At 37.7% G+C, this 20,488-nt stretch overlaps 1 protein-coding gene across 1 annotated transcript in view; it reads left to right on the top strand.

The window, feature by feature from the left end:
- NEO1 (neogenin 1) overlaps positions 1–20,488 on the top strand; it is a 240,805-nt gene that overhangs the window by 89,782 nt on the left and 130,535 nt on the right. The window contains 1 exon segment of the mRNA XM_027067729.2: positions 7,914–8,050. Within this exon segment, the coding sequence (XP_026923530.2) occupies positions 7,914–8,050 (137 nt within the window).

Genomic DNA, 20,488 nt, shown 5'->3' with positions numbered 1-20,488 from the left:
GTGGCTCAGTCAGTTGGATGTCTCATTTCAGCTTGGGTCATGATCTTGTGGCTCGTGGGTTTGAGCCCCACGTTGGGCTCTGTGCTGACAGCTTGGAGCCTGGGCCTGCTTTGGATTCTGTGTCCTCCTGTCTCTCTGCCCCTCCCCAGCTTGCACTCTGTCTCTCCTTCAAAAGTAGATAAGGATTAAAAACAATTTTTAAAAAAAAATCACTCATCATACCAAGAACCAGAAAAATCTCAAACGAGAAGAGACAATAGATGCTAACACTGAGATGGCAGGTTTTAGAATCATCTGTTGGATTTTAAACCAGTCACCATAAAAATGCTCCAATAAGCAATTACGAACACATTTGAAACAAGTGAAAAAATAGAGGATCTCCAGAAAGGCGCACCTGGGTGGCTCAGCTGGTGAAGTGTCTGACTCTTGATATCGGTTCAGGTCGTGATCTTGTGGTAGTGGGATTGAGCCCTGAGGTGGGCTCTGTGCTGAGTGTGGAGCCTGCTTGTGATTCTCTCTGCCCCTCCCCCACTCGATGGCACAGGCATGCATGCCCTCTCTTTCTCTCCAAATAAACTTAAAAAAAAAAGTATCTTAGCAAATACATAGAAAAGTCTCCTCAAATAAATAGTTTTAAGGAACCTAGTGGAAATTTTTGACGCGAGACATTAAAAAAAAAAAAAAATTAAAAACTCAGTGGATGACCTCAGCAGCAGACTGGATGGGACAGAGGAAAGAATCCTTGAAGTACAAAAAAAGAAGATGCAATGATCAGCATTAGGGCTGAAACAGGGGGTGCTACTACAGATCCTGCAGGCATCAAAGTGATAATAAGGGAACGCTATGAGCAACTATACAGAAGTAAATTTGACAACTTATGCAAAATAAACTGTTTGCTCAAAAACACAACCTACCACATCTAGCCCAATATGAAACAGATAATTTGAATAGGTCTCTGTTAAGGAGGTTGACTTTGTAATTTTAAAACTCCCAAAAAAGAGGGGCACTGGGTGGCTCAGTCGATTAAATATCTGACTCATGATTTTGGCTCAGGTCACGATCTCACAGTTCATGAGTTCAAGCCCCATTGTCAGGCTTTGTGCTTTATCGGCATGGAGCCTGCTTGGAATTGTGTCTCCCTCTGTCTCTGCCCCTTCGCCACCCATGGTCTCTCTCTTTTTCTCTCTCTCTCTCTCTCAAAATAAACAGGTTAGAAAAAAAGGCTCTCCAAAAAGAAGTCTCCAGGCCCACATAGTTTCACTGGAGAATTCTAATGTTTAAAGAAGAATTAACACCAGTTTTACACAATCTCTCCAGAAACTAGAAGAGAAGGAATTGGGGGTGTCTAGGTGGCTTAATTGGTTAAGCGTCTGACTCTTGGTTTCAGCTTAGGTCATGATCTCATGGTTGGGATTGAGCCCTGCATCATGCAGTGTGCTGATAGCATGAAGCGTACTTGGGATTCTCTCTCCCTGCTTATCCATGCTCGCTCGCTCTCTCTCTCTCTCTCTCTCTCTCAAAAAAAAAAAAAAAAAAAAACCACTTTAAAAAAGAAGGAGTTGAAGCTAGTATCACTCTGATACCAAAACCAGACAAAGATCGTACAAAAAAGAAAACTGCAGGCCAATATACCCCATGAATATAAACGTAAAAATTCTTATTTTGTTTATCCTTTCTTTTTCTTCCAAATTTTTATTTACATTCTAGTTAGTTAACATACAGTGCAATATTGGTTTCAGGAGTAGAATGCAGTGATTCATCACTTACATACAACACCCGGTGCTCATCATAACAAGTACCCTCCTTATTACCCATCACCCATCTAACCCACCCCCACCCATCTTCCTCGGTTTGTTCTCTATCTTTGAGTCTCTTCTAGTTTGTTTATCTTTCTCTCCACCTAAGTGTTCATTGATGAATGAATGGATAAAGAAGATGTGTGTGTGTGTGTGTGTGTATGTATGTATATATACACACACATTGTGTATAGATATAGATATATATACACACACGTTGTATATATACATTGTATATATACAATGTGTGTGTATATATATAGATATAGATACACACACATATTGTATATATACATTGTATATACATTGTACATATACAATGTGTGTGTGTATCTATCTATATCTATATATATACACAGTGGAATATTATTTAGTTATAGAATGAAATCTTGAATTTGCAATGACATGGATGGAGCTAGAGAGTGTGATGCTAAGGGAAATAAGTCAGAGAAAGATAAATACTGGATGATCTCATGTAATTTAAGAAACAAAACAAATGAGCAAAGGTAAAAAAAGAAAAAGGACCAAGAAACACGGTCTTAACTATAGAGAACAAGATGATGGTTACCACATGGGAAGTGGGGGTGGAGGGGGGAATAGGTGAAATAAGTGATGGGAATTAAAGAGCACAATTATCATGATGGGGAAAAAAAGAATCTAGGTTAGAAAACAGAGATTAGGCACCGGGAAACTAGAGTGGGTAAAAAGACCCAAGCAGCAGAGGGAAAAGCCAAGCTAGGGGAAGCCAGGTATGTTTTGAGAAGGGCAATCTAAAGTCATTGAAGAAAAGAGATAACCTGTACTGCTCTTAATTTCTCTCCTTCGAGACTGCCCTAATGCCAAGGCTCATTGAAGAAGAATTAAGACAGCTTTCGTCCTTGAGAACAAGGAGGAGAAATGGAGAACATTCCTGGCCACTGGGAACAAACTGGATGGCCATCCTTCAGAAATGGAGGAAAATTGCCCAAGATGATCTGGGCTCTTTGTAATGAACAAATGCACAGAGATAAGTTTATACAAAGGAGTTTGAATTTTTGGAAGTCTTGTTTATGTAGTGATTCTAAGCATATAAGTGTATATCTTTCCATTGAAAAATATTTTTGTAGAAAAAAATCAATTGTATTTCTGTACACTAGTGATGACTATGTGAACACTGAAGTTACAGATATAATAGCATTTACAGTCACTCACAAAAAAATTGAAATATTTAGGTATGAAGCTAACAAAACTTGTTAGATTTGTATACGAAAAACTGTGAAATGCTAATGAAAGATATTGAAGATCTAAATAAATAGACCTATGGTGTCTTGGGATTGGAAGAGTCAGTATTAAAGATGTCAGTTCTTTTCAAGTTGACACACAGGTTAACTCCGTTCCTGTCAAAATCCCAGCAAGATCTTTTGTAAATGCAGACTAGATTATTCTAAAATTTATATGGAAAAGCAAAGGAACTGGAATAAGTAACAGGTTTTTTGTTTGTTTTTTAAGTGAGAAGAATCAGTCTACCTGATTTCAGGACTTACGATACAACTACAGTGATCAAGGCTGTATGGTGTTGTGGGGAGATAGTCACACGTATCATTGGGACAGAATAGAGAATCCAGATGTAGACCCAAACAAAAATGGCCGACTAATTTTTGACAAAGATGTAAAAGCAGATCAATGGAAGAAAGATAGCCTTTTCAACAATTGCTGCTGGAGCAGTTGGTCACCCATCCATAGACAAAAAAATTGAACCTCAACCCGTGTCTCACACCTCATACATAACATTAACTCATGGACCCAAATGTGAGATGCAAAATGAAAGTTGAGAAAAGAAATACAGGAGAAAACCAGGATCTAGGGCTAGGCAAAAAGTTACTAGATTTAACACCCTGTATGCTTTTTTGAAAATTGGATTTCATCAAAATTAAAAACTTTTGCTGTGCGAAATACCCTGTGAAGAGGATGAAAATGTAAGCTACAGAGTGGAAGAAAATATTTGCAAATCACATCTTCAACAAAGGACTAGTATCTAAAATGTATAAAGGTCTTTCAAACTTAACGGTACCAAAGCATATTATCCCAATAGAAATAGACAAAACATGAATAAATGTTTCACTAGAGAATATATGCAGATGGCATATAAGCACAAGAGAAGTTGTTTAACATCATTAGCCATTAGGGAAGTGCAAATTAAAATCACAGTAAGATATTGCTGTGTATCTATCAGAATAGCTAAACTTTTTAAAAAGTGACAGCATCAGATGCTGTCAAGGATGTGGAGAACGGGATCACTGACAGTGCTGGTAGGAATGTGAAAATGGTAGGAACTCTGAAAAACTGGCAGTTTCTTTAAAAGCCTAACATTGCAAGTGTAGTGTGACCTAACATTTACACTCTTGGGCATTTATCACATAGAAATGAACTTAATGTTCACACAAAAGCCTGTATAAGTGTACTTAGAGCAGCTTTATCCATAATAGCCTCGAACTAGAAACAACCCAGATGTCCTTGATTGAGTGAACAGTTAAAACAAACGGTGGTATATCCATACTGGGGAATTATTGCTGAGCAATAAAAGGAATGAACCACTGATACGTGCAACCACTTGGATGAATCTCTGGGGAATTATGCTGACTGAGAAAAGCCAATCCCCAAAGGTTATATACTGTATGTATGATACTGTTTATATTACATTCTTCTTGAAATGACAAAATTACTGAAAGGGAGAACAGATCAGTGGTTGCCAGGGGGTAATGAAGAGATGGGAATAGGAGGGAAGAGAGTGCGGCTGTAAATGGCTATAGAAGTGTCAGTATCCCAGTTGTGGTGGTGTATTCTACAATGTGAGCCCTGGGAGAAACTGGGTGAAGGGTACACGGGATCTTTGATCTCTCTTATTATTTCTTAGAACTGCAGTTACCTTATAGTAAAAAGTTGAATGAAAAAAGCTGGAAGAGAATAAATTTTGTGCCAGGAAGTATATAAGACTTAGCTTTCACCTATCTTTCCTTTTTTTGCTGTTTTAAAGGAAGAGACATCTAAGAAGTCTTTTTGTGCTCTGCATCTTACTACCTTCCATTTTTCTCCAGCACTTTCATGAATCCTCTTTTCAAAATTTTCCCTGTCCACTGACTCCTCTTTTGCCTGTGAAAAGGCTTAGCTCTCTCTCACTGAAATAACAACACACACACACACAAAACAAATTAAACAAGCACATTTCCTTTTGCTTTCTCCTTCTCACACACTCTACCCTAACCTTAAGAATCTTCCTTGACATTTGTCTCTTCCTCAGCTTCTGTGTCTAATTCTCTCTCTCTCCCTCTCTCTGCACCTTCCCTACTCACTTGTTCTCTCTCTCTCAAAGATCTGTTGCGGTACCTCCTATCTCTGAAAGCCATCCGTGTTGCTGCCACCTTATTCTAAGCTACTGTCAACTGTCACCTCAGTTACTCCAGTGGTCCCCTGTTCTTCCCATACTTACTCTGGCCTCATTCCAGATACATCCTCACACTCTGGCCAGAGTGATCTTTTCAAAGCTCAGATCTCATAACATCATTGTCAACCCCCTACCCATTTATTCATGTATGTATGTATTTTTTTTTATTCATTGTTTTTAGACTAAGGACTCAAATTATTAAAATGGCTTTCAAAACCTTGTGTGGTCTGGCTCCATTCTCCTCTTTCTTTTTTTTTTCTCTCTTAACCAGGCCACACTAGTTATTTTTAGATCCCCAAATACAGCGTAGTCCTTTCTGCCACTGTTCCTTTGCATATGCTAGTCCTTCCTTCTGAAATCTTTTTCTCCTTTTCATTATTGATTAGCTCCTCCTCATTTTTCCGATCTCAGTCCAAAGGTTACTTTGGTCAGAATATTTCCTTATTTCTAATTTCCTGGTAGGTTCTTTTGGTATGCCATTTTGTGGAATTCTCATCTTTTATGTGTGTCTTTCCCACTGAGTTGCATGGGTGCACTGTTGTGTTTTTGCTCACTGCTACATCCCCAGCTACTACCTGACACATAGAGGCACACCAACAAGTGTTTGCCAAATGAGCAGATATATCCGTCTCCTTACCTTCTCTTGCATCGTTTCTAAGAGTGGTCAACACTTTTTGTTTTCTCTTTACTTCTGTTATTATTGCCCATAGTTTATCTTCTTTCTCTTTAATTCTGGACCATTACAGTGATTTTACAATCAAACTTTCTTCTTCTAGTTTTTTCCCCTTCCTCTTCTTCACTAAATTATGTGATTTATCTGCTTAAAAGCCTTTTCCTTGGCCAAAAAAAAAAAAAAAATACTCTTAGCACACTAAGTTCTCTTAGATTGACCCCAACTACCCAGGGATACACACACATACTCCCTTTGTCCAGCAACACTCAGTCTAACTTGGGTTCAGTGACCAGGCATAAACTTTTCACATATTGTTCCTTTTGCTTGTATCTTTGAATTTTGGAGTTCTAAAGACTTGATTGCCATCTTACTGTAAGCCAGTATATCATCGTGTGAACAAGTTAAGTGAATTCTACCAGGCTAATGGACATTCTTCCTCCCAGGCTTCTTTTAAGGGAGTAAAATGAATTCCATTAAGAAAGATTACAATCTGTAATGATACTCAGTTATGGCAAATATGAGGCAAAACAAGCATCAGGAGTATTTTTTAGCATAACTGTTAGATATAAATTACTATCTGTCAGTTCAAAAGTCCCACACCAACTAGTATTTCAAGTTATGTTCAACTGGGTATCACATGTATATATTGCTGAATTTCCACTTGTGAATGTTGTTTTCCATTTCTTAAGATAAATAGCGATTTTATCTAAGGGTGAAATAGAGGATTTTAATTTTTGTGAATTTTTTCCTATTTTTTGAGGCATGGAATGCCTTTCTGTCTTATCCTAGTAGTCCGTGCTCTGTTTCATGATATGTTGTATTGCTTCCCTATCTCATCACATTAAATTGGGATTTGAGGGCATAATAGAGATGTTTCACATTGGAAGGCCGCTTGACAAAGTTTAGTTGTGACCTTGCAGGGTATTTCTTAGAGAAGTCGCCAGACCTCATTCTGGTTTTCCTCTTTCTTTGTTCAGAAACTTAATCTTGTTTATCAAATTCAGGAAGACTAATTACTCAGGCTAAAAGTGTACTGACATTTAAGCCAGAATAGCACTTTACTTAGGTTGAGAATTATAATTGTAGCACAGAATAAATAGTCATTTCCTCTATTTTTTGCACAGCAGGAATTTTATATGAAAAGCCAAATTATAATCAGAACATTTTTCGTTGAACATAGATAGGAAATGTGACAGTACTAAAATTTGAGAGAAAAAAATTTGCCTATGAAAACCAGGTTAGACATAGAACCTCAAAATAAAAATAAAATTACAACTCTACAAACTCTCCAAATCAACTAAACTTGTTTACTTTGTAAAAATTTGATGAAAATATTGATTTGTGATTTCTTCCTCAATGTTATAGGATTATTTTACTTTTTCTTCAAATATTCCTTTAAAAGCTTTAAATCACTCTGTAGATTTGGATTATAGTGGGCAGCATCCTTGTTGATAAATGGCATGATGGCTGATTCTCGCCCAGCAACCACACCCAGGGAGCTGTTCCCTGGCAACCGTGTTCCTTCCCTGCCCTTTTTCCTCCCCTTCCCAGCCAAGCCACCACAGGAAACTTTCAGTAGGCACTGTGGCCCCATGACTTTATGTCTCTGATCTGACATTTTACTCTCTCCATTAGTCCTCTCAGTGTGGCGTGCTATAGTGGAGTGACTCTGAGATTGATTCCAGACTTTAAAATTACATAATTTGTAGAAAAACTGGGTAGAGTCGGGAGGCAGGGATGGACTATGAGGAGTGGAATTGGTTACAAAAGTGGTCTGCTTTTGAGAATAATTAGAAGTGTTGGAGATAATTCATTGTAACATTTTGGTTTGTATTTGTGATATTTATGCATTTAAATATGAGCAAAGCAAATTGGACTAAATTATATTCTGCTAATTTTATGTTAGTCTCAGTCCTTATGTAGCCATATGAATAACCTGTTTAAGTGTTTTCTCTGTTTTATGTGGAAAGTTTCTCAGGTATTATTTTCCTAGCTCTGAAATGTATCAATATTTTTTATACAGCTCTGAAAAATTGGCGTTGCTGGCAGGTGGTAGTCTGGAGATAAGTGATGTCACTGAGGATGATGCGGGGATTTACTTTTGTATAGCTGATAATGGGAATGAGACCGTTGAAGCTCAAGCAGAGCTTACAGTACAAGGTATGTAACCATTTCCTGTATAAATAAATTCTGTGTACTGTATGGGTTTGCTAATTATTTAACATCAAAGTGAAAGAGGCAATATAGGATAGAGTTAAAACCCTGAGCTTTAAGCCAGGTTGCTTAGGTTCATACTATAGGAAATTTGCTTAACTTCTCTGGCCCTCATTTACCTCATCTGTAAAATGGAGATGATAAGAGCACTCACCCCATTGAGGTTGTTTTAAGGATTAAAAGAGTTCGTGTTTGTAAACCTCCTGGCCTATGTGACTAGAATACGATAAGAGCTCAGTTACTGTTATTATCTGTAGTACTAGTAGTAGTGTGGGGAATGCTGTGTTCTGGGGCATCTGGAAGGTTCAGTTCACTCTTCTTGTCACAGAGACTTCTTGTACTCTGATCTAGATCTTGTACTCTGATCTGATCTTGTACTCTGATCTAATACTTTATCTCCTAAGTATTGGTGTTCCCTCCTTTTAGGAGAATAGATCACCCAGGACAGAATGCTCTGTGACTCTCAGTGTAACATGGTCGTCTCTCCGATGATTTGATGATGTATTTCTTTCTGTTCAACTAATGTTGGTCATCACAGCATCTCCTCTTACAGGTTCTCTGATTTAGAAGTCAGAGAAAATGAACATGACATGTGCACATAATCTCTTCTTTATCCTATCTCCCTTGCCCTTCCTCCATATTGAAATGTACCCTCAGAGAAATATTTGCTCTCTCCTATGATTTGTCTATACCCTCATTTATCTTGTTTTTTTCTTTTTTTTTTTAATTTATTTATTTCTGAGACAGAGACAGAGCATGAGCAGGGGAGGGACAGAGAGAGAGGGAGACACAGAATCAGAAGCAGGCTCCAGGCTCTGAGCTGTCAGCACAGAGCCCGACGCGGGGCTCAAACTCACAAACCGTGAGATCATGACCTGAGCCGAAGTCGGTCGCTCAACCGACTGAGCCACCCAGGCGCCCCTCATTTATCTTGTTTCAAATAAAAATTTTTAAGGACTTTTCTGGTACTTTCAGGAAAATTTACCATTGTTTGGATATGTAGAGGTATGTATTCGTTCATGATATTCGTTATTACCTTGTCTCAAATTGTATCATATTTGATAAAATACTTCCTGATCTGTGGTTTGGGGTTGTCTCACATTTTTATTAAAGTTTCTCTTGGTACACTGGTGGGTTTTAGAGTAGGAATCACAATAGTCACATTTATACTCCCAGCAGTCATGGAGGACTCAAATTTGTTTTGTTCTCATCCAACATGGGGCTCAAACTCATGACCCCAAAATCAAGAGCCGCATGCTCTTCTGACTGAGCCAGTCACGCACCCCTCAAGTTTGTTTTTGATAGGAATTGGAGAATAGATTGCTTGGGATCTTATGCTGACAAAGGCACAGAATGTTTATGTTCTCTGTTGCTATTTGTGGGTGGATTCGTAATCTCTGAAAATCAAAAGAGCAATCCTTAGACTATAACTATTACAGTTATTTACATAACTTTTGCCTCAGTTGAGCTCAGCCATTGTTCTTGGCTAGGTGGAAGGTTGGCTATGACCAGTTGTAGAATGACCAATTTATTTCTTTACCTCTATGTGGGTGGGATCATTCAAGTAGAATATTAGTGAACTCCATCTTATTTGGCCCCTGTGCATCCCTTAGGAGATGTTTTCTCTTTTTGTTTTTACCATTAATCAGATTCTTGGCCTAACACTCTCTTCCATTTCCTACCTGTGCCTCAGTTTCCTCTACTGTGAAGTACCTTGTCGTTAACCTCACATTGTGAGGCATGGTGTTCACCATACATGTCAGTTCCATTTGTCCATGTGGTTATTTTCTCCTTTTTAACTTTTATTCATTGTATGGAATCAAGTTAGGACTCTTCCTGTTAACTGAATTAACTATATTTTTTTAGTTATAATACATACATCTTACAGTTTGTACCAAGTTCCATCTTATTATCTGTGCCTATAGAATGTACCTTTTAAATGAGTACACTCTAGAAAACTGAGAAAAGAATAAGAGTGAGGAAACCTAGGTGTTAAAAATTGTCACAGACCTTCTCTAATCAAAACAGCATGGTATTGGCCCAAGAGAAGTCAACCAAAAGGAATAAAATCTAGCTGTTACAAGTGAATACAGAACTTAAAAATATTATCAAAGTGGGAATTCAGTTCAGAGGGAAAATCTTTTATTTACTAAAGGGTATTGGTATAATAGATTTTCAAGTAGGAGACTATAAAATCAGATCTGTACTTCAGACCAAAGGTCAGAATGTGAAAAAGTGAAGATTCTATGGGTTAGTGTTTATATTATCTCTGCTGGAAAAGACCATCTCCGGAAAAACAGAAAATAGGATGTCAAGCAAAAACTGACACATTTTGGCAATGTACACATTTTTAAAGAAGTTATGTAGAAGAGCCCCTGTAAATAAAGGCTAAATGCAAATGGTAAACTAGGAGAAAATAGTGTAACACATAACTGAGAAAGGGTCAGAATTCTGAAAATGCAGTTTTCAGAAAATGATTTTATTTTTAAATTTTTTTAATGTTTAAATGTTTGTTTATTTTTGAGAGAGTGTGCGAGCAAGAGCAAGGGAGGGGCAGAGAGAGAGGAGACAGAATTCCAAGCAGACTCCACACTGTCAGCACAGAGCTCAGTGTGGGGCTTGAACCCACGAACCATGAGATCATGACTTGAGCTGAAATCAAGAGTTGGTCGCTTAACCAACTGAGTCACCCAGGTGCCCCTGGAAAATGATTAAAAAAAAGAAAGAAAGAAAGAACCTAAGGAAAATTGGTAAAGAATATGAACAGGCAGTTCACAAAGAGGAGTTTATCAGCCTATTGCATTTCTTCATCAGCAGATAGGAAAAATTAAAAGATACCATTTTCCCCAATGATTATATTGGCAGAAATTGAAAAGATTTTGACCTCCACAGCATGTGGTGTGGTGTTCAGAGTTGAAAATTATTAGTGAAAGCGTCTCAACAGTACAGAATACTGTTGTACAGTAATACGAGCATTACCTCCTTGGTACTAGATAATTGTATTCCTCAATGAAATTTAAGATTGAATTAGCTTTTTGATACCCTTACTATAGGGAACAACCAAATTCATTTATTAACCACGCCTTATCAATTGTCCACCAGCTCTTTCTCTTCCTCCCCAGCCTCACTTGGAGAGGATGTATAAGGTTCTATGTCAGGTCACTTCACTTCTTGCCTACTATTGATAAAACATCCTGTATGCTAACTTCTCTTTTTCTACCATAGTTTCAGATCGGCTTGAGGGTAATAGTTGTCCTAATTCCTGACTCACAGAATCTTTGAGCATAAGAAAATGGTGGTGGTTTTATGCCACTACGTTTTGGGCTATGCAGCATTAGTAACTTGGGAAAGTTCATTATTATTTTTTAAAAGGCTAGAATCAAAGGAAAAGTATATCAGAGATAACCCAGAACTAAAAATTTTGACCAAACCAAGTGTGGTGGTAGAATAACATATACCATTTGATGGAGAATTATTGGAAAAGATTAACCAAGAATTGAAAATAAGCATGATAAATATATTTCAGAAGATTAGAAAGATACTAGCAATATATTTGACATTGATAGGATACTGCAACAAACAAATGAGTAATTTTTTTTGGTTTTTTTTTTTTTGTGCTTGTGTTTTGTTTTTGTTTTTTAAAGATTTTGTTTTTAAGCAACCTCTACACCCATCGTGGGGCTCGAACTCACAACCCTGAAGTCAAGAGTCATATACTCTACTGACTGAGCCAGCCAGGTGCCCCTAAACTGTTTTTTTTTTAATAAGTGCCTGTGAAACAGTTACTAAAATGCGCCACATATTGAGCATAGAATAAATCTTAACAAATTTTAGAGAATTGAAAGTCTATAGATTTGACTACTGTAGAATTAAGTTTGGAACTAATTACAAACAAAGTAACTTTAAAAAATGGTAACTTGAAGATCTGCTAGTGTTTGGGCCTTAAGTGAGTCACTTTGAAACAATCCATGAGTCAGGAAAGAAATGATGAAAATAGAAAACAGTTTGATGAAACAGTGGAGGTGTGACCTATCAAAACTTATGGGATACTTACAAGACATTTATAACCTAAGTACAGGTATTAGAAGAGAAGAAAGACTGAAAAATCAGTGACTTAAATATCCACCTCAAAAAGCTAAAAAAAAAAATAGCAAACTTAACCCAAAGGAAATAGAAGAAGGGAAGTAATGGCAAGAGCAAAATTAATAATATAGGAAAAACCATTCAAAATGGAGAGTTTCAACAAAGTCAAAAATTGGTTCCTTGTAAAGCATAAAAACACTGATAGACACCCGACAAGACTTAAATATAAGTCTTGACAAGGGTCTTTATTTAGACCAAGAGTGTGCAAAACTACAGCTTACAAACCAGATCTGCCCAACTGCTTGTTTTTGTATAATAATAGCTAAAAATAGTTTATACAGTTTTAAATGGTTGAAACAGGATATTTAGTGATATATGAAAATTTTATGAAATATGATTTTATTGTCCATAAATAAAGTTTTGTTTGGTATACAGTCACATTCATTTGCATACTGACTATGGCTGTTTTTAATGGATTTGAGTAGTTGTGACACAGACCACATCACCCACAGATTCTAAAATACTATCTGGTCCTTTTCAGAAAAAGTTTAAACTCTCGATGTATAGTCTGTAAACTCTTACAGATCAACAAGGTAAACAGGTAAACAAAGACAGATAAACCAGTAAAAAAAAATCAGCAAAAGACTTGAATGGCTACCTCACAGATCTTCAGGTGGTTATTAAACATTTGCAAAAGTGGTTTATTATCATTAGTTTTCTGATATATGCAAATAAAAGCTACAGTGAGATACTATTGTACTCCAGAGTGGTTAAAATTAAAGAGATTAACAACAGGAGGTGTTGGTAAGGATGAAGAACACGCTGATGTAGTGTTATTAGGACTATGCATTGATGTAATCATTTTAGAATACTGTTTGGCAGAATCTACTGAAATTGCACACAAACATATTTTACGATATGATGGTGGTATTCCTAGGAGTATACTTAACAGAAATGTATAAATATATGCATCAAAAAAACACATGATAATGTTCTCATCAGCTTTATTCACAGTAAATAAAAACTGGGAATAATTACAACATCCATCAACAGTAGAAAAGATAAGTAGTATTTTTAATCCTACAGTGGCATATTATCATTGACAGACCACTGCTACGTTCAGCAACATGGATAAATCTCACAAATACCATTGAAAGAAGGAAACAAGGCACAAAAGAACACATACTGTATGATTCCATTTATTTTTTATTTATTTATTTTTTTACATTTATTCATTTTTGAGAGACAGAGACAGAGCACAAGTGGGGGAGGGGCAGAGAGAGAGGGAGACACAGAATCCGAAGCAGGCGCCAGGCTCCGAGCTGTCAGCACAGAGCCCGATGCAGGGCTCAAACTCACAAACTGTGAGATCATGACCTGAGCCAAAGTTGGATGCTGAGCCACCCAGGCGCCCCATTTTTACAAAGTTCAAAAATAGGCAAAACTAATCAGAAATTAGGATAATGATTACTTTTGGACAAGGTAGTGACTGAATATGGGACAACAGGACCTCTGGTGTGTTCTGTTTCTTAATCTGGATGGTAATTAAAATAATTGAACATGTACTGTTAATGTGTGTCGCATGAGGTTTTCTCTTTTTTATTGTTTACAGATAAGAAGTCATTATGTACAGAAAAAGTTTGGAAAATTTTATTTTGAACTTTGTCCCATAACTGAAAGTATTTTCTTTTTCAAATGGGGTAACCAGTTTATGAGAAAGAGTTGGAGATTATATACATAAATATTTATATAGTTGTTTCTATATATGGTCATACCTATCTGACTTCTGTTATTTTTTAAGAAGTTATAGCCGCAGGAAATGCCATAGTGAGTGTTAATGCAGAAAAAGGTTATAAGTTCATTATTCATCTGTTAAAAATTTCAAGTGTATTTTTTTTATCATTAACTCTTGGGATTTCTACACATGCTGTGACGTGAATTAGCCCATCGTGTATTTCCTGTCATCTCAGATTGCGGATAACACCCATTGGTCATGAGTTGTTTTTTTTTTTTTTTTAAGAGGAATTTTTCCTTTTCTCTTACAACATTCATAACAGTCTGTGATACGCATCTCCACTCCCTCCCCCATGCACAAAAGAAGAAAATTTTCCATTTGTATCCTTGTGAGATAAATTGATAAATTCTAAATTGGCCACCTCCTTGACTTTGTCAATACTCATAATAAATGTGTCACTGAAGTTTAAATTCTACCATCTTTCTCTGAAGTCAGAGTCTAATGTCATTCTACATTTACCCTTCTACTCTGCCTGCTCTCTATCCACATCAAGACATTGATCTCTCCTTTTCTGCCAGTCTGCTGCTTGATTTCATTTCCCTTTAGTTCATAATGAGTTACAATATTCTGCTCTCATTTATTAGAACTCTCAGTTCTCTTGGCTTAGGATAAAATAAACTCCTTGTGGCATATTTATAAAACATTACCAGACCTGGGGCACTTGAGTGGCTCATTCAGTTGAGCGTGCGACTCTTGATTTCAGCTCAGGTTATGATCCCAGGGTCACGGGATCGAGCCCGCACCAGGCTCTGCATTGGGTGTGGAGCCTGCTTGGGATTCTCTCTCTCCCTCTCCCCAAGTCTTTCTGTCTGTCTGTCCCTCTCTCTAAAAAAGAAGGGAAAAAAACAACCAGACCCTTCATATAAAGTCAACTTTTTCTTTTTTTTTTTTAATGTTTATTTATATTAGAGAGCATGTGCATGCATGCACAGGTGAGGGAGGGGCAGAGAGAGATGGAGATAAAATCTGAAGAGGCTCTAGGCTCTGAGCTGCCATTGCAGTGTTCAGGTTGGGGCTTGAACTCACGAGCCATGAGATCATGACTTGAGCCAAAGTCTGATGCTTAACAGACTGAGCCCCCCAGGCGCCCCTAAAGTCAACTTTTTCATTGTTAACTGAGAGACACCAGAGAGTAGTTAAGAGCAGTCTTTGGACCCAGCATGCTTGGATTCCAGTCTTATTTCTTTCGCTTACAGAAATGAGAACACGGGCAAGTTATGTAACTTACCTTTGTCTTAGTTTCTTTTATCAGTTCAGTAAGTGGTTGCAAGGAATTGATTAAATAAACTTCTGGCATTCTTCCACCTGAACCTGGGATGGAAATAAAGGTCATCTTTACCAAACTGCATATTGTTTCCTGAACATACTATATTTGCTAGCTCTATTCCCCTGTAGCCTCACACCCTCAGCTAAAATTTTCTGATAGTCCTTTAAGATTAGTTCTAATCTTAACCTTGCTATCTTTTTGCAACCATTCTCTTACCGTCAGGTAATTATTATGTCTCTCTCAGTAGTTCTCTTTCTACCAGTGTTTCTTATTGATTTGCTTGTATGCCTTTTCCCACTACTGTTAGACTGGGGTCCTTACCAAACAGGGACTGGTCTTAATAATGATTTATCATAATGGATTATCAGTAAATAATTGTATGAATAAATGAAACTTTGCATTGAAATTCTGAAATGTGAAAACTAGGATGAGTTCATGTTTGTGGTTACTTTATTACCCATGTTTTCCTTTGTACCTTGTTTTTTATAGACTTGTAGTGTAAAAAAATTAGGATTAAAAAAAGTCTTCTAAGGACACCTGGGTGGCCTAGTCAGTTGAGCATCTCACTCTTGATCTCTGCTCGGGTTGTAATCTCACAGTCATGAGATTGAGCCCCACCTCCATCTCAGCACTGACAGCATGAAGCCTGCTTGGGAATCTTTCTCTTACTCTCCCTCTGCCTGCTCCTCTGCTCACATGCTTTCATGCTTGCTCTCTCTCTCTCTTTCTCAAAATAAAGAAATAAACCTAAAAAATCTTATAAAAGCTTATCCTGGAGAAAGATGAATCATTACCCTAATTTATATAATTGAGGCCATAATTGCCACGTTCATATATATAATGTTTATAAACAGTGCTTTATTGTCTTTATTGCCATTCTTGACTTTTTGATTCCTTCCATAAGCCAACATAAAGCTTGAAAGGACCAAAGCCAATAAAGATGAGCTTTCTTCCAAATGGCTGCTTAAAAACACTTATATTCCTGGGTGGCTCAGTTGGTTAAGTGTCTGACTCTTGATTTTGGCTCAGGTCATGATCTTGCAGTCTGTGGGTTTGAGCCCACAGTGCTGACAGTGCGGAGCCTGCTTGGGATTCTTTCTCTCTCTGCCCCTCCTCTGCATGCATGCACGGTCTCTCACTCAATCAAAATAAATAAACTTTAAGGGAAAAAAAATCCTTTATATTCCTTATTTGCTGTTGTAGTTCAAGACTGTGTGCATTGAATCCCTTCGTCGTTACTTCCAACCCCATGAGATGCTCCAGTACTTTGTCTTGATAACACTGTATTATCCTGCTTCTCCTTTTATTTGTCCATTCCTCTGCTTTTCTTTTATGGACATCTTTTCTTCACTTCAGTGTGCTCATTAAAATATTAGTTTTCTGCAAAGTTTTGTCTTTAACCTACGCCTCTTTGTACTCCTGGCTTCTGGTATAATTGACGTCGCAATAACTCCTAAATTCCTATAGCAGACCCCTTGCTGATCTTCAGACAATTCCAGTTGATGTCCTTCAACCTTCACATGTCCAAAACTGAACTGAACTTTCTTCCTTCAAAATCTTCCTCTGATTTTCTATGTATTAGTGGTGTCACTGCCCACCTCTTCACTTGTGCTTGAAACATGGGAATCATTTTTGATCATTTCAATCTTTTTTATTTCTTCTCACTTCTAATTCATTAGGTTCTCGTTGTCCTTGTCTTTACTCACCTAGTTCAAGTTCAGTTAATCTCTTTCGTAGGCTGTCTTAGTATCCTAACTGGTCTTTCTTGTTCTAACCTGGTTTTCCATCAAATCAGTTTTTTTTTTATTTTTTTTTTTCCACGTTTTTATTTATTTTTGGGACAGAGAGAGACAGAGCATGAACGGGGGAGGGGCAGAGAGAGAGGGAGACACAGAATCGGAAACAGGCTCCAGGCTCCGAGCCATCAGCCCAGAGCCTGACGCGGGGCTCGAACTCACGGACCGTGAGATCGTGACCTGGCTGAAGTCGGACGCTTAACCGACTGCGCCACCCAGGCGCCCCTCCATCAAATCAGTTTTATCAGGATGGCAGAAATGACCAAAATCCTTCCATTAAAATCTTGGAAAAATAACTGCCACAGATAAAAGTGGAATGTATAAATGAACAAGAATGAAAAGAATGCCTCTGTTGAAAAAAAGGGAAAGAGAAAATAGTCTGTTTAAAAAAACGAGATGAAATTGGAAAAATGACCTGAAAAAGTTCAACTTCACAAATAGTAGAGAATGCAGATTAAAGTATGGGCCTTTCTTGGCCCATAGTGCCATATATGTGCTGCCGAAGCAAGCGCTTTTTTTTTTTTTTTAAGAGAGAGAGAGAGAGAGAACACAAGTCAGGGAGAGGGGCAGAGGGGGGTGAGAGAGAGAGAGAAAGATAACGAGAGAGAAAGAATCTTAAGCAGGCTTCATGTTCAGTGTGGAGCTCAACATGGGGCTCGATCATGACTTGAGCCTGAAGTCAAGAGTCAGATGCTCAACTGACTGAGCCACTCAGGCACCCCTGTAGAGTTTTAAAATAATAATCTACTCTTGGCAAAATTGTAGTTAAGTGAGGATTCTCATACATTGCTGGTAGTAGTACAAATTGGTGTAATCTTTTTGTTAAGGCAGTTTGTTAATCAAAAGTCTTAAAATTTGCACATCCTTTGGCCCACAGTTCTACTTCTAGTAATTTCTTTTAATGAAGTAATGTAGGATGTGTGCAAAGATTTATGCATAGAAATTGCAATGATACATATTTTTTGGAGTGATACATATTTAATGGAGAATTATAAACCACCTAAATGGCCAACAATAGGTGATTGATAAAATAAGTTTTGTCCTATCCATATATCAGAACACTGTGCATCTAACAAAAATCATATTTTATAAAAGACTATTAAGTGGTAAGATCATATGGTTTGAATATATTAAATAATATTTGTGTCATAGTTACGGTATAAATTGGGTCATACCTTTGACTTTCATTTACAAATTACCACAATTAGCAAGAAGCCTTAAATGTCTTCCTTTTGAAGTCTCATATGTAATTTTCAGAATATTGGATGTTTACTTATCTTGATGCGGTCATTTTTCTTCTAAATGCCAAGCAGAGAGAGAACTAGAGTCTGAGTCTGATCAGTTCCAGTATTGCCATTGCTTCTTGTTTTTTTTTTTTAATTTTTTAACGTTTATTTATTTTTTGAAAGCAGACACAGAGCACAAGCAGGGGAGGGGCAGAGAGAGAGACACAAAATCCAAAGCAGGCTCCAGGCTCTGAACTGACAGCACAGAGCCCGACGTGGGGCTCGAACCCACGAACTGTGAGGTCATGACCTGAGCCAAAATCAGCTGCTTAACCCACTAACCCACCCAGGTGCCCTGTTTCTTCTTCTTTTTTTTTAACGTTTATTTATTTTTGAGAGAGAGAGAGAGAGGGAGAGAAAATGAACGAACAGGGGAGGGGCAGAGAGGGAGAGGTCAGCTGAGCTGTCAGCACAGAGCCTGATGCGGGGCTGGAAGATCATGCATGCAAGATCATGACCTGAGCATAGTGTCTGACGCTTAACCAACTTAGCCACCCAGGCGCCCCTAATATTGCCATTGCTTCTTAAGGTATTATAGCTAGCTAGCTTCTTAGAAACCCCATGTGTTTCTTTTCTTTGTGCTATTCCTTCTGTGTAGTTTTCCTCTTTTTACCCTGTTGCCTGGCTTTTCTCAGAAATCTCTGAAACTCTTGCTCCCATTTACTCCCTTTGTTTGCGTGGACCCATTTTCTCTTACTTCCATTACATATTCTGATTTTGCATATATACCTTGCATATATCTTTCTCACTTGTTACATTTAAGTTTCTTTTTTTCAGTTTGTGTATGTTTCTTTCTTGCCAGTTCCTTGAAGACAGGTCTGCATCAGTTTCAATTTTTTGATCCATAACACCTAAATATAGTGTCTGACACTACATTTTTAAAAAATGTTTATTTATTTTGAGAGAGAGAGAGTGAGTGTGTGAGCCAGGGAGAGGGGCAGCGGAGATAGAATCCCAAGCAGGCTCCACACAGCCAGCATGGAGCCTAATGTGGGGTTCAATCTCATGACTTGAGGTGAAATAGAGTCAGCCTCCCAACCAGCTGAGCCACCCAGGTGCCCCCAACACATTTTTTTTAACAACAAATGGGTAAGATACTTGGACATTTTTATAATATGCAATGTATATCCAGAATTTTTTTATAATTTCACTTTATAGATGTTCCATTTTTGAAGCCATTGCTGTAAGTCAGAAATTATTTTATAATCTTTATTGGGACCTGAATCTCTTTGAATTGGTTTGCAGTTCTTACATTTTTATCATACCAGTGGTCATGTTAGCTTTCAGGTAAATCCCGTATTTTACAAGCTTGAAATAATTTTCTAATAGTTATGTAAATTTATTCCGAAGTACAACAGCCTCATTTCCATGGTAACTAACCACCTTCAGGAGATAACCTGCAGGTATAATAGAAGAGATGAGGAATATCCACGTGAAATAAAATGAAATATGATGTAAAGTTAGAAGCTAGATTTATGTGGAATACAGATGCATGTTTCAGACCACGAAAATACTACAAAATAGAGGAGCCATTCATATGTCAAAAGATCCTGCCTGTTTTGCTGTTTGTGCATTAGTCAAAGTGCAACATGACAAGAAGAATTCAACTCTGTTGTGCTTTTATGTTACCAAATGACCCTAATTAGGAGGAAGCTTTGTGGGACAAATAAGCAGGAATCGTGGTATACAAATAGATCCCTGGTTTCTATAAGATCACTACGAGATCAGGGACACCTGGGTGGCTCAGTTGGTTAAGCGTCTGACTTTGGCTCAGGTCATGATCTCGCAGTTTGTGAGTTTGAGCCCGCAATGGGCTCCGCGCTGGTGGCGTGGAGCCTGCTTGGGATACTCTCTCTCCCTCTCTCTCTGCCCCTTCCCCACTTGCACTCTCTCTTTATCTCAAAACAAGTAAGTAAACTTAAAAAATAAATAAATAAATAAATAAATACCACTTAAGAGACCAGCATTACCTCATAGAAGGAATATGATATGATGAAAAGAGCTTTGTTTTTGGAGGCATGTCCCTGTTTCCCAGTCTCTGGCCATGTCACCTTGGCAAATTAGTCAGTTACTTGAGCCCCATTTTTCTTATTTGTAAAATGGAGATGAGAATGCCTTCTTTTTGGTGATGAAGTAAAGAAGATGCAAATACAGTGC

The sequence above is a fragment of the Acinonyx jubatus genome, chromosome B3 (genome assembly GCF_027475565.1).
Source record: "Acinonyx jubatus isolate Ajub_Pintada_27869175 chromosome B3, VMU_Ajub_asm_v1.0, whole genome shotgun sequence".
Lineage (NCBI taxonomy): Eukaryota > Metazoa > Chordata > Mammalia > Carnivora > Felidae > Acinonyx > Acinonyx jubatus.
The sequence above is the reverse complement of the archived record's forward strand: the minus strand, read 5'-3'. Positions and strand labels throughout refer to the sequence as shown.